At 39.1% G+C, this 14,243-nt stretch overlaps 1 protein-coding gene across 6 annotated transcripts in view; it reads right to left on the reverse strand.

Moving 5' to 3' along the window:
- NEXN (nexilin F-actin binding protein) overlaps positions 1-14,243 on the reverse strand; it is a 58,496-nt gene that overhangs the window by 7,966 nt on the left and 36,287 nt on the right. For all 6 annotated transcript variants that reach the window (XM_061411520.1, XM_061411518.1, XM_061411519.1 and 3 more), the window contains 2 exons: positions 12,776-12,964; positions 4,998-5,195 (listed from right to left, as the gene is read on the reverse strand). In XM_061411520.1, coding sequence (XP_061267504.1) covers positions 4,998-5,195; positions 12,776-12,964 — 387 coding nt within the window. The remainder of the gene's footprint in view (positions 1-4,997; positions 5,196-12,775; positions 12,965-14,243) is intronic.

Here is a 14,243-nt window from a genome sequence, read left to right on the forward strand (position 1 = left end):
ACATGAATTTTTTGGTTTCCTAGTGCATACACTATGCTATAGTCAGTGTGCAATAGCATTATGTCTAAAAAAGTACATAACTTTAAAACATTGCTAAAAAATGGTAATCTGAGCCTTCAGTGAGTCGTAATCTTTTTGCTGTTGGATATTCTTGCCTCAGTGTTGATGGCTGCTGACTGATCAGAGTGGTAATTGCTGAAGGCTGGAGTGGCTGTGGCAATTTCTTAAGACAACAATGAAGTGTGCTGCAACAACTGACTCTTCTTTTGTGAATCATATGTCTTTCTTTTGTGAATAATGTCTCTAGCTTACAATGCTCATTGATATCATTTTGCCCACAGTAGAATTTTTTTCAAAATTTGAGTCAATCTAAAAACTGCTAGTACTTTGTCAGCTAAGTTTATTCAATATTCTAAACCCTCTGTTGTCATTTTAAGAATTTTCACAGCACCTTCACTAGGAGTAGCTTCCATCTCAAGAAAGCACTTTGCTCACCCATATGAAGCAACTCCTCATTCATTAACCTTTTATCATGAGATTTAAGGAATTCATTCCTATCCTCAGAGACCACTTCTAATTCATGTTCCCTTGCTGTTTGCACATCTACAGTCACTTCCTTCATTGATCTTGACACCCTCAGAATCATCCGTGGAGTTGAAATCAACTTTTTCTAAACTCTTCTGAATTTGATGTTTTGACTTCTTTCTTCCCTTGAATCATGAATATTCGTAATGGCACCTGGAATGTTGAATCCTTTTCAGAAGATTTTCAGTTGGTTTTGTCCATATTCATTGGAGAAATCACCATCAGCTCAGTTCAGCTCAGTTGTGTCAGATTCTGCAACCCTATGGACTGCAGCACGCCAGGCTTCCCTGTCCGTCACCAACTCCCGGAACCTACTCAAACTCATGTCCATCGTGTTGGTGATGCCATCCGACCATCTCATCCTCTGTTGTCCCCTTCTCCTCCCACCTTCAATCTTTCCCAGCATCAGGGTTTTTTCCAGTGAGTCGGTTCTTCACATCAGGTGGCCAAAGTACTGAAGTTTCAGCTTCAGCATCAGTTCTTCCAATGAATATTCAGGACTGATTTCCTTTAGGATTGACTTGATGGATCTCCTTGCAGTCCAAGGGACTCTCCAGTCTTCTCCAACACCATAGTTCAAAAGCATCAATTCTTTGGCACTCAGCTTTCTTTATACTCCAACTCTCACATCCATACACGACTACTGGAAACACCATAGCTTTGACTAGATGGACCTTTGTTGGTAAAGTAATGTCTCTGCTTTTTAATATGCTGTCTAGGTTGGTCATAGCTTTACTTCCAAGGAGCAAATGCCTTTTAATTTCATGGCTGCAGTCACCATTTGAAGAGATTTTGGAGCCCCAAAAAAAGTCTGCCACTCTTTCCCCATCTATTTGCCATGAAGTGATGAGACCGGATACCATGATCTTTGTTTACTGAATGTTGAGTTCTAACTCAACTTTTTCACTCTCCACTTTCATCAAGAGGCTCTTTAGTTCTTCTTCCCTTTCTGCCATAAGGGTGGTATCATCTGCATATCTGAGGTTATTGATATTTCTCCGGGAAATCTTGATTCCGGCTTGTGCTTCATCCAGCCCAGCATTTCACATGATGTACTGTGCATAAAAGTTAAATAAACAGGGTGACAATATATAGCCTTGACGTACTCCTTTCCTGCTTTGGAACCAGTCTGTTGTTCCATGTCCAGTTCTAACTATTGCTTCTTGACCTGCATACAGATTTCTCAGGAGACAGGTCAGGTGGTCTGGTATTCCCATCTCTTGAAGAATTTTCCACAGTTTGTTGTGATCCACACAGTCAAAGGCTTTGGTATAGTCAATAAAGCAGAAGTAGATGTTTTTCTGGAACTATCTTGCTTTTTCAATGATCCAGCGAATGTTGGCAATTTGATCTCTGGTTCCTCTGCCTTTTCCATATCCAGCTTGAACATCTGGAAGTTCACGGTTCACATACTGTTGAAGCCTGGCTTGGAGAATTTTCAGCATTACTTTACTAGCATGTGAGATAAGTGCAATTGTGTGGTAGTTTGAACATTTTTTGGCACTGTCTTTCTTTGGGATTGGAATGAAAACTGACCTTTTCCAGTCCTGTGGTGACTGCTGAGTTTTCCAGATTTGCTGGCATATTGAGTGCAGCACTTTCATAGCATCATCTTTTAGGATTTGAAATACCTCAATGGGAATTCATCACATCCACTAGCTTTATTCATAGTGATGCTTCCTTAAGGCCCACTTGACTTCACATTCCAGCATGTCTGGCTCTAGGTGAGTGATCACCCCATTGTGATTATCTGGGTCATGAAGATCTTTTTTGTACAAAACGAAGCAGGTCAAAGGCTAACAGTTTTTCCAAGAGAACACACTGGTCATAGCAAACACACTCTTCCAACAACATAAGAGAAGACTCTACACATGGACATCACCAGATGGTCAATACTGAAATCAGATTGATTATGTTCTTTGCAGCCAAAGATGGAGAAGCTGTATACAGTCAGCAAAAACAAGACTGGGATCTGACTGTGGCTCAGAATATGAACTCCCTATTGCCAAATTCAGACTTAAACTGAAGAAAGTAGGGAAAACCACTAGACCATTCAGGTATGACCTAAATCAAATCCCTTATGATTATACAGTGGAAGTAACAAATAGATTCAAGGGATTTGATCTGATAGAGTGCCTGAAGAACTATGGATGGAGGTTCGTGACACTGTACAGGAGGCAGGGATCAAGACCATCCCCAAGAAAGAGAAATGCAGAAAGGCAAATTGGTTGTCTGACAAGGCGTTACTGAGAAAAGCAGAAGGCAAAGGAGAAAAGGTAAGATATACCTATTTGAATGCAGAGTTCCAAAGAATAGCAAGGAGAGGTAAGAAAGCCTTCCTCAGTGATCAATACAAAGAAGTAGAGGAAAACAATAGAATGAGAGAGACTAGAGAGCTCTTCAAGAAAATTAGAGATAGCAAGGGAACATTTCATGCAAAGATAAGCACAATAAAGGACAGAAATGGTATGGACATAACAGAAGCAGAAGATATTAAGAAGAGGTGGCAAGAATACACAGAAGAACTACAAAAAGAAAAGATCATCATGACAGCTGAAGCCTTACAAAATTTATTTTTTCAATAATAAGACTTGAAAGTAGAAATTACTGCTTGGCCTATGGGCTGCAGAATGGATGCTGTGCCAGTAGGCGTGAAAACAACATTAATATCATCACATCATCAGAGCTCTTGGGTGACCAGGTGCACTGTCAATGAGCAATAATATTTTGAAAGGAATCTTTTTTTCTGAGCAATAGGTCTTAACAACGGGCTTAATATTCAGTAAACAATGTTGTCAACAGGTGTGCTATCATCTAGGCTTCATTGTTCCATTTATAGAGCATAGGAAGAATGGTAAATGAGTACTGGTTTCAACTTAAAGTCACCAGCTGTTTTAGCCCCTAACAAGAGAGTCAGCCTGTCCTTTGAAGCTTCAAAGCCAGGCACTGACTTTTCCTCTTTAGCTAAGGAAGTCCTAGATGGCATCCTCTTCCAATATAAGCCTGTTTGCCTATATTGAAAATCTATTTTTTAGTGTAGCCACCTTCATTAATTATCTTTGATCTTCTGGATAACTTGCTGCAACCTCTGCAACAGCACTTGCTGATTCACCTTGCACTTGTTATGTTATAGAGATGGTTTTTTTCCTTAAACTTCAAGAACCAACCTCTACTAGCTTCAGACTTTTCTTCTGCAGTGTCTTCATCTGTCACTCTTCATAGAATTGAAGAGAGTTAGGGCTTTGCCCTGGATTAGGCTTTGGCTTAAGGGAATGTTGTGGTTCGTTTGGCCTTCTATCCAGACCACTAAAACTTTCTCCATGACAGTAAGGCTGTTCCACTTCGCTATCATTTATGTGTTCACTGGAGTAGCACTTTTCATTTCCTGCAAGAATTTTTCTTTGCGTTCACATCTTGGTTAACCATTTGGCACAAGAAGTCTAGATTTCAGCCTATCTCAGCTTTCAACATGCGTTCCTCACTAAGCTTAATCATTTCTAGCTTTTAAAGTGAGACAAATCACTTCTCAACCAAGCATAAAGTGAAAGTCATGAGACTCTCACTTGAACACTTAGAGGCCATTAATTGTCCTAATTTCAGTACTTTTGTGTAATGAAATTGGCCCAAGGTGAGGGGAAGCCAGTAAGTGGCACAGTCAGAACATAATATATATATCAAGTTCATCATCTGATATGGGTGCAGTTTGTGGTGGCCCAAAACAATTACAATAGTAACAACAAAGGTCACTGATCCCACAGCACTATAACATATATAATAATAATGAAAAAGTCTGAAATATTGCGAGAAGTACCAAAATGTTATACAGAGACACAAAGTGAGCAAATGTTGGAAAAACGCGTCCACTGACTTGCTCCATGCAGGGTTGCCACAGACTTAATTTGTTAAAAAAAACACAGTATCTGTAAAGTGCAATCATGTGAAGCACAATGAAATGAAGTATGCCTGTAAAATGATTCAAAGACTTGCCAAACTGATGCTCCTATTAGCATCCATGGTACTCTTATAGGTTTTTCTTATTTTGATGGTCAGTTTAATTCTGATTCAAGGCAAATAAGTATAAATGGGTATATTAAGCACTCTAGAACAACAGTTCTCAATCATGGTGTAATCACACACAACTGTGAGGTATATAGGAAGAAATATTTACTTAAGTATTGTAATATCTCAGTCACTTGGAATTATATATGTTTCAAACTAGCAAGCAGGAGTAGAGTTATAGCAGGCTGGAAAGGTACACTCAACTCAACTATGCTAAACTTGTCCAAGTGCCTCATAGGAGTGTCCTTTATGTGAATAATAATACTTAGAAAGTTATTGTAAGGTAATATATGTGAAATACTTAGATTAATAAATATTTGTGGGATATAAATGGATATTTCTTAAAATCTTACCTCTCCCATTTCTTGTCTCAGTTGTTCAAATTCCTGTTTTTCCATCTCTAGTTTATGTTTCCGCTCCTCCTCTGTTCGTCGTCTTTCTTCTTCCATTTTTTGTTTTAATAATTCTTCAAAATTAATTTCCAGTTTTCCCGGTATAAGAGATTCTTGAGAGATTGTTTTATACATCTCTGGGGTGTCATCATCTACTACCTATTTAAAATAATTCTTTTATCACTTTTACCAGAATTATACATAGTAAAAAGGGAATATCTCTTGAATAGAAAGATTTCACATTAACTAAAAACCAAAAATTCTCTTTAAAAATATAAAACAAGGAATAATTATTAGAAAACATAAGACTAAAGTATTTGTAGTAACAGAGAAAATGGTGACCATCTAGTCTCCATTCCAATGAACACAAATAAATACTTTGACTTTTACTATGAGTAATTTGAATTAGGGGCTTCCTTTACCAGTGGCACAGTGGTAAAAGAATCCACCTGCCAATGCAGGAGATGCAAGAGATGACGGTTCAATCCCCTGGATGGGGAAGACCCCTGGAGGAGGAAATGGCAACTCACTCCAGTATTCTCGCCTGGAGACTCCCATGGACAGAGGAGCCTGGCAGGCTACAGTCCACAGCATCACAAAGAGTCGGACACAGCTGAGAGACCGAGCACACAACAAAAATTTTCATTAAAAAAATTTAAAAGATGTTCTAATATTGGGAAAACTTTTTAATTGGATTAAAATGAACCTCAGGACTTCCCTGGTGGTTCAGTGGCTGGGACTCCATGCTCCCAATGTGGGGGGCCTACCTAGGTTTGATTCGTGGTCAGGGAACTAGATCCCATATGCCATAACTAAAATCACACATGCTACAACAAAGATCAAAGATCTCACATGCCCTAACTAGCTCTTGGCACAGTCAAACAAATAAATTTTTTTTTTCCTTCTACAATGATTTTATTATAAATATGATCTTTTGGAATAAACAAATACTGCATTCAAGACTACCAGCAAACTTGTTCTAAAGTAATAAAAGAGGGGAAAATGGAACCAGGAGCCACTGAGACGTAGCGATAAATAGCAAAGATGCCTGCACGCCATGCTGAGTGCCATTCCCCCGAGAAGTGACAGGAGGTTCACAGGGGACACCACATTTCTCAGTAGCCCATTAAGGAAAACAAGCTTCGAGTTTGGTAATTTGCCCTAGTTCGGTAAACTGAACTGCTCCTCTCCTTGGTCCTAGGTAGGAGAACAGGAAGATGATCAGTCTGCAGATGCCAGCGTCAACACGGAAGATCTTGTACTTTGAAACTCTCTGCTCTCAGACCAAACTGTTTACTACTTGCCTGATAAGAAGAAAATTCTTTTCTCTGGACAAATAAATTTTTTAAAAATTAAAAAATAATTTACTTTTTAAAAAGTAAAATGAACCTCAATTCTGGTAATTAAAATAGAGCGTTTCAGTTAAATCATGGTTTTAACTGAATGAGTTATCATTATGATCCCTTCATAATTGGGCAATAATCACTTAATGCTGTGATTTTATTATATTGATTTATTTCCTGTCAGGCTAATTAAAAATAAATAGTTAATACTTAACAACTGCCAAGAATAATTCTAAGCATTTTACATGCATTGACTTATTTTTCTATACCCATATGAAGTAGGTGTTATTAATATCCCCATTTAACACATGAGGAAACTAAGGCAATAAAAAGTTAACTTATCCAAAGTCAATACAAATACTATATGGAAAAGGTAAGATCCAAAACTTTAGAAGTCTAATAAAATTATAAATAACTATTTAGACTACCTTTTCATAATTTTATAAATTACATGTCTAACTGCCATTTAATTGCGATTTAGTTGCAACCGCGGACAAGTTACATAGCCTCTTTAGATCTGAATTTCCCTATCTGCAACAACTTTCATTGAATTGTCATGAGAATCACATGAAGTTTGGAAACACTCTGCAGTGTGCCTGACACCAAGATAAGCTACCAAATAGCAGTTTTATTATTACAATATCATTGTATACCGGCAGTCTCTAAACTGCAAATAACAACTCTGCTTTTAAGTCATTGACTTGCAATACACTTTGGATAACAAGAAATTACCTAATTATATTCCCCGAACTGCTACTGCTACTGATAAGTCGCTTCAGTTGTGTCTGACTCTGTGTGACCCCATAGACGGCAGCCCACCAGGCTCCCCCGTCCCTGGGATTCTCCAGGCAAGAACACTGGAGTGGGTTGCCATTTCCTTCTCCAATGCATGAAAGTGAAAAGTGAAAGTGAAGCCGCTCAGTCGTATCTGACTCCTAGCGACCCCATGGACTGCAGCCTACCAGGCTCCTCTGTCCATGGGATTCTCCAGGCAAGAGTACTGGAGTGGGGTGCCATTGCCTTCTCCCTGAAAGTACATACATAAACCTCTCATTTAAATTATGTCCCTGTGGTTGAACTAGACACTTGAATAAGGAAAAACAAATGGTAATTATTTATTTGTTCCAAGTTTTATAAATGACAGGCTTTACCACAAAACCAGTGCAGCTCAGAAACAACATTTATATAGTTTTACAATCCACATATTACCCCCCAAATTTTTAAATAATATATGAGCTACTTGAGCTATAATATGGACTGATGCTGAAGCTGAAGCTCCAGTATTTTGGTCATCTAATCCAAACAGATGACTCATTGGAAAAGTCCCTGATGCTGGGAAAGATTGAGGGTAGAAGGAGAAGAAGGCATCAGAGGATGAGATGGCTGGATGGCATCACCGATGCAATGAACATGAACTTGGGCAAACTCCTGGAGATGGTGAGGGACAGGGAGACCTGGCGTGCTGCAGTCCATGGGGTCGTAGAGTCAGACACGACTTGGGCGACTGAACAAGAACAATGAAATGACAATACTTGGTCCTAGATAAGAAAACCACATAAAGGAAGGGAAAAGTTTCTTGTTCCTAGTATAGAAATGTCTCTAGGACACTAGTTTTCCCTGCACCTAACCCTAACCCTAACCCTGCACTTTTCTCACTAGTACATCATGATAAAAGACAGATTTGGCCTAAAAATCTGCCCCAGGACTAGATTTCTTAATCTCCACAGCTACTTCTCATCTAGCGGTTCTGAACCAGCTTGTTCTCTAAAAATTAAGTGCTTTCAGAATTTTGTAGGGTTTCTGTGTAGAAACCATTTGTGAATCAAGGATTACCTAATAATATACATAAAATAGTTTTAATATCACTTATTCCACAAGCATTTTAGGAAGTTTGTTACACTAGAATGCATCATGCCACGTACTCAATGTGGTCTCAGCCTCACTGAGTGAGGAAGACAGTCATAAGCAACAAGAAAACAGCACTACTGCTACACTGGGGGAACACAAAATGCTTTAAGAGTACATGAAAGGAACCCTTTCTGGAACTTGCACTATCAGGAAAGGCTTCCAGAGGAAATGGAATATACTAATAGGAGAGAGCAGAGCACAGGGAAAGGAGAGGGATAACGTGTTTCATACAGTATTTATGAAGTTCCAGAGATCAGAGCATAGCATTTTGAAGAAATGGAAAGAAATTTACTATGTCTGGAACAAACATGGCAGATTAACCAAGAATCAAGAAATGAAATGAGAAAATACTAGGGCAAGATTGTAAAGAAATTTGTTTTAAAATTGTAGTGTTTGGACTTTTGCTTTAATGGAAGTAGAAAATTTTTAAGCAAAGTAGTAACAATCAAATTCACTTTTTTTTTAAAAAAAAAGAACAGTTCAGTTGCTCAGTCGTGTCTGACTCTTTCGACCCCATGGACTGCATGCAGCACACCAGGCCTCCTGTCCATCACCAACTCCCAGAGTTTACACAAACTCATGTCCATCGTGTCGGTGATGCCATATAACCATCTCATCCTCTGTCGTCCCCGTCTTCTCCCACCTTCAATCTTTCGCAGCAACAGGGTCTTTCCAAATGAGTCAGCTCTTTGCATCAGGTGGCCAAAATACTGGAGTTTCAGCTTCAACATCAGTCCTTCCAATGAACACCCAGGACTGATCTCCTTTAGGATGGACTGGGTGGATCTCCTTGAAGTCCAAGGGACTCTCAAGAGTCTTCTCCAACACCACAGTTCAAAAGCATCAATTCTTCGGTGCTCAGCTTTCTTTACAGTCCAACTTTTGCATCCATACATGACTAATGGAAAAACCATAGCTGACAAAGTAACATCTCTGGTTTTTAATATGCTGTCTAGGTTGGTCATAAATTTCCTGCCAAGGAGTAAGCATCTTTTAATTTCATGGTTGTGGTCACCATTTGCAGTGATTTTGGAGCCCCCCAAAATAAAGTCTGGCACTGATTCCCCTGTTTCCCCATCTATCTGCCATGAAGTGATGGGACTTGATGCCATGATCTTAGTCTTTTGAATGTTGAGTTTTAAGCCAACTTTTTCACTCTCCTCTTTCACTTTCATCAAGAGGCTCTTTAGTTCTTCTTCCCTTTCTGCCGTAAGGGTGTTGTCATCTGCATATCTGAGGTTATTGATATTTCTCCTGGCAATCTTGATTCCAGCTTGTGCTTCATCCAGCCCAGCATTTCACATGATGTACTGTGCATAAAAGTTAAATAAACAGGGTGACAATATACAGCCTTGATGTACTCCTTTCCTATTTGGAACCAGTCTGTTGTTCCATGTCCAGTTCCAACTGTTGCTTCCTGACCTGCATACAGATTTCCCAAGAGGCAGGTCAGGTGGTCTGGTATGCCGATCTCTTGAAGAATTTTCCAGTTTTTTGTGATCCACACAGTCAAAGGCTTTGGCATAATCAATAAGGCAGAAATAGATGTTTTTCTGGAACTCTCTTGCTTTTTTGATGATCCTATAGATGTTGGCAATTTGATCTCTGGTTCCTCTGCCTTTTCTAAATTCAGCTTGAACATCTAGAAGTTCACGGTTCACGTACTGTTGAAGCCTGGCTTGGAGAATTTTCAGCATTACTTTACTAGTGTGTAAGATGAGTGCAATTGTGCAATAGTTTGAGCATTCTTTGGCATTGCCTTTCTTTGGGATTGGAATGAAAACTGACCTTTTCCAGTCTTGTGGTCACTGCTGAGTTTTAGAAATTTGCTGGCATATTGAGTGCAGCACTTTAACAGCATCATCTTTTAGGCTTTGAAATAGCTCAACAGGAATTCCATCATGTCCACTAGCTTTGTTCATAGTGATGCTTCCTAAGGCCCACTTGACTTCACATTCCAGGATGTCTGGCTCTAGGTGAGTGATCACCCCACTGTGATTATCTGGGTCATGAAGATCTTTTTTGTACAGTTCTGTGTATTCTTGCCACCTCTTCTTAATATCTTCTGCTTCTGTTAGGTCCCTACCATTTCTGTCCTTTATTGAGCCCATATTTGCATGAAATGTTCCCTTGGTATCTCTAATTTTCTTGAAGCGATCTCTCGTCTTTCCCATTCTATTGTTTTCCTCTGCTTCTTTGCACTGATCACTGAGGAAGGCTGTCTTATCTCTCCTCACTATTCTTTGGAACTCTGCATTCAAATGGGTATATCTTACCTTTTCTTCTTTGCTTTTTGCTTCTCTTGTTTTCACAGCTATTTGTAAGGCCTCCTCAGGCAGCCATTTTGCTTTTTTGCATTTCTTTTTCTTGGGGATGGTCTTGATCCCTGTCTCCTGTACAATGTTATGAACCTCTGTCCATTGTTTCATCAGGAGAACTCTCCTGGCTTTATGGGCTTCCCTGGTGGCTCAGACGGTAAAGACTCTGCCTGCAGTGTGGGAGACCTGGGTTCAATCCCTTGGTCAGGAAGATCTCCTGGAGAAGGAAATGGCAACCCACTCCAGTATTCTTGCCTGGAAAATCCCATGGACGGAGAATCCTGGCAGGCTACAGTCCAGGGGTTGCAATGAGCCAGACACAACTGAGCGACTTCACTTTCTTTCTTTCTTTAATGGCTTTATAGGAAAGAATAGATTATAGGCAACAAAGCAAATTAATTAGGAGTTGGCCTGAGGCAACGGGTAACAGTGACCTGCATTACAGTTGTAGCAGTAGGAAGTTCTGGGAAAGATTGAAGTCAAAAGGAGGAGAAGAGGGTGGCAGAGGATGAGATGGTTATACAGCATCACTGACTCAATGGACATGAATCTAAGCAAACTCTGGGAGATGGTGAAGGGTAGGGAAGGCTGGTGTGCTACAGTCCAGAGTCGCAATGAGTCAGACATAACAGCAACTGAACAACAGTGGGAAATAGGGGAATTTTAATAGTGATATATAGGAAGTGAGACTTAGTGAGTGACTGGATATGAGGCACAAATGAGAGGTGGAACTGCTTAAGGTTCTCAGGACTCATTTAAGTGTCAGAGAAGGCAATGACACCCCACTCCAGTACTGTTGCCTGGAAAATCACATGGACGGAGGAGCCTGGTAGGCTGCAGTCCGTGGGGTTGCTAAGAGTCGGACACGACTGAGCGACTTCACTTTCACTTTTCACTTTCATGCATTGGAGAAGGAAATAGCAACCCACTCCAGTGTTCTTGATGTTTTTCTGGAACTCTCTTGCTTTTTCTATGATCCAGCAGATGTTGGCAACTTGATCTCTGGTTCCTCTGCCTTTTCTAAAACCAGCTTGAACATCTGGGAGTTCATGGTTCACGTATTGCTGAAGCCTGGCTTGGAGAATTTTGAGCATTACTTTACTAGCATGTGCTGCTGCTGCTGCTGCTGCTAAGTCGCTTCAGTCATGTCCGACTCTGTGCAACCCCATAGACGGAAGCCCACCAGGCTCCCCTGTCCCTGGGATTCTCCAGGCAAGAATGCTGGAGTGGGTTGCCGTTTCCTTCTCCAATGCGTGAAAGTGAAAAGTGAAAGTGAAGTCACTCAGTTGTGTCCAACTCTTAGCCACCTCATGGACTGCAGCCTACCAGGCTCCTCCATCCATGGGATTTTCCAGATAAGAGTACTGGAGTGGGGTGCCATTGCCTTCTCCGCTAGCATGTGAGATGAGTGCAATTGTGCGGTAGTTTGAGCATTCTTTGGCATTGCCTTTCTTTGGGATTGGAATGAGGCCAAAAAAACACTTGGAATGTGTGTCTGAAGCTCACCCAGACATAAAGGAAGAAAATCAGGTCGTGATATGACTGAAGCGAATGAAAATGTTTCAAGAAGGTTGTGCAGCATTCACATGTCAATGTACTTAAAAATAGAGTTTGTCAGATAATTGTATATTTACAAACATTAAAATGGTATAGAAGTATAATTTTATAGCAGAGTTAAGTTGGGTAGCAATATCCAGAGTGATGATAAGCATTTTGGAGAGTTAAATAATCGTGGTTAAATGGCTTTGGTCATTTAATGTATCCTGATGGGATGGAACTTGGAAAGAAAGGAGGGAAGGAAGGAGAAGTGAGGAAGGGAAGGAGGAAATGTGGCTAGGGAGAAGAGAATGGAGAGAATGGAAGGGAAAGTGGGGGTAGGAACCCCCCTCCCTCAGCTTAGATACTTAGTTCTAAAAAACACACCTTCTCAGAGAAGGAAGATAATATATACTAGGCAGAGCAATTTAATCAGAACCTTTTCAACATGATACTGAAGCTGATCTTTAACTGATGGTATTATGACAGGAGACTTTTAAAAACTTATATGCCGTCCCTACTTTTGGCACAACTTCCAGAAATAATAGGGTATTCCCCACAGTTGAATGCTTTCTCCTAACATACTCTAAAAAGCTGAATCCCAGTGGCCGCCTGCAGCCACATTCTGTCTTACCATGCTTCTCCTTGCTTCAGCGAATGCCTTCTTTTCTTCCTCTATTCTTCTTCTGGCATCTTCTTCTGCTTTCCTTTTTTCATCTTCTCTCCTTTGTCTTTCTATTTCTTCAAAACTGAGCTTGAGTTTACCAGGGCGGTACCCTTTAAAAATGTTTTCTGTGTCTTGGTTTTCCTCCTCTTCATTTACCTAACCAACAAACAACTCAGTATTAAGAACTGAGATTCATCAAAGACAGGAACGAATTATCAATCAAAAGGCACAGACTCAGTCACCTCACATAGGGGACCAAAATCTCCTTCCTTTATATGATTCAAAAAATATGAATCTAATATTTCCTCTAATATTCTAATTAATATTAGATTAATATTCTAATTCTAGAATAATCTAATATTCAAAAATATGAATCTAATATGATTCAAAAAAATCTAAGCTGGAAAAATTAGGGGTTATTTAAAAGTGTGTGTATGTACAAACAGTATACACACACAGTCTCTTAGATAATAAAGTCATTCTGTAATTTTCATGGATTTTTTTTTACTATGAACTGTGGTAATTAAATGGGTAAAATATCTGGAGCTATTTTATATACAATTCAAATTTAATGATTTTATAATTAAAACTAATATAATATGAATTAATTAAATACTCATTGAAATTTATGATTTAATTAATTAATGATATTACTATGTCTTTTCACTAAATTGACCACCAGTGATATCTAAAATGTGTAGATATCCAACTATAACTGCCCAAAAGTAACAACATTTTCAAACAAAATATATAGAACATTAAAATTTTGGAGGTACAGTCCTTAGAACATTATTTAAAGTTGATCAAGAAAGTCTGAAAAATTAAAAAATTATATATGTTCCATTCTTCGGTTCTTGCAATGAAATTTGGAATCAGTGTTTTCTTATTTCAGTTTTATTTTTTTGTTGGTAAATCTGTTACTATAATAGCAGTTAATGATTTTAAAGTGCTTAGTGGGAGTTCCCTGGTGGTCCAGTGGTTAGGATTCTGCACTCCCATTGCAAGGTGCACAGGTTCAATCCCTGGTCAAGGAACTAAGATCCTGCAAGCTCCACTGCATGGTCAAAAAAATAAAAATTGCAAAATAAAAATAAATAAAAAATAATGCACTTCTTATATGCTAGATGCTCATTGCTTTCTGTGTTAACTCATTTAATGATTTAAGAAGTAGGCCCAATTATTTTAACCATTTTACAAATGAGGAAAGGTATAGAGAGGTTAAATAACTTGTCCATGGATACACATTTAATAAATGTTAGATGTATGAATCCAGGCAGTCTGGCTCCACAGTCCATGTTCTTAACCACTTAGATTGTATACATTTATACACACGTATATGTTCACTATATGTGTGTGTGTGTATACACACATTGACACTAAGTGTATACTTATGATTAGACTTGAAAGTGTGCTGCACCATGCTATTAAACACACT

Source organism: Bos javanicus, chromosome 3, assembly GCF_032452875.1.
Source record: "Bos javanicus breed banteng chromosome 3, ARS-OSU_banteng_1.0, whole genome shotgun sequence".
Lineage (NCBI taxonomy): Eukaryota > Metazoa > Chordata > Mammalia > Artiodactyla > Bovidae > Bos > Bos javanicus.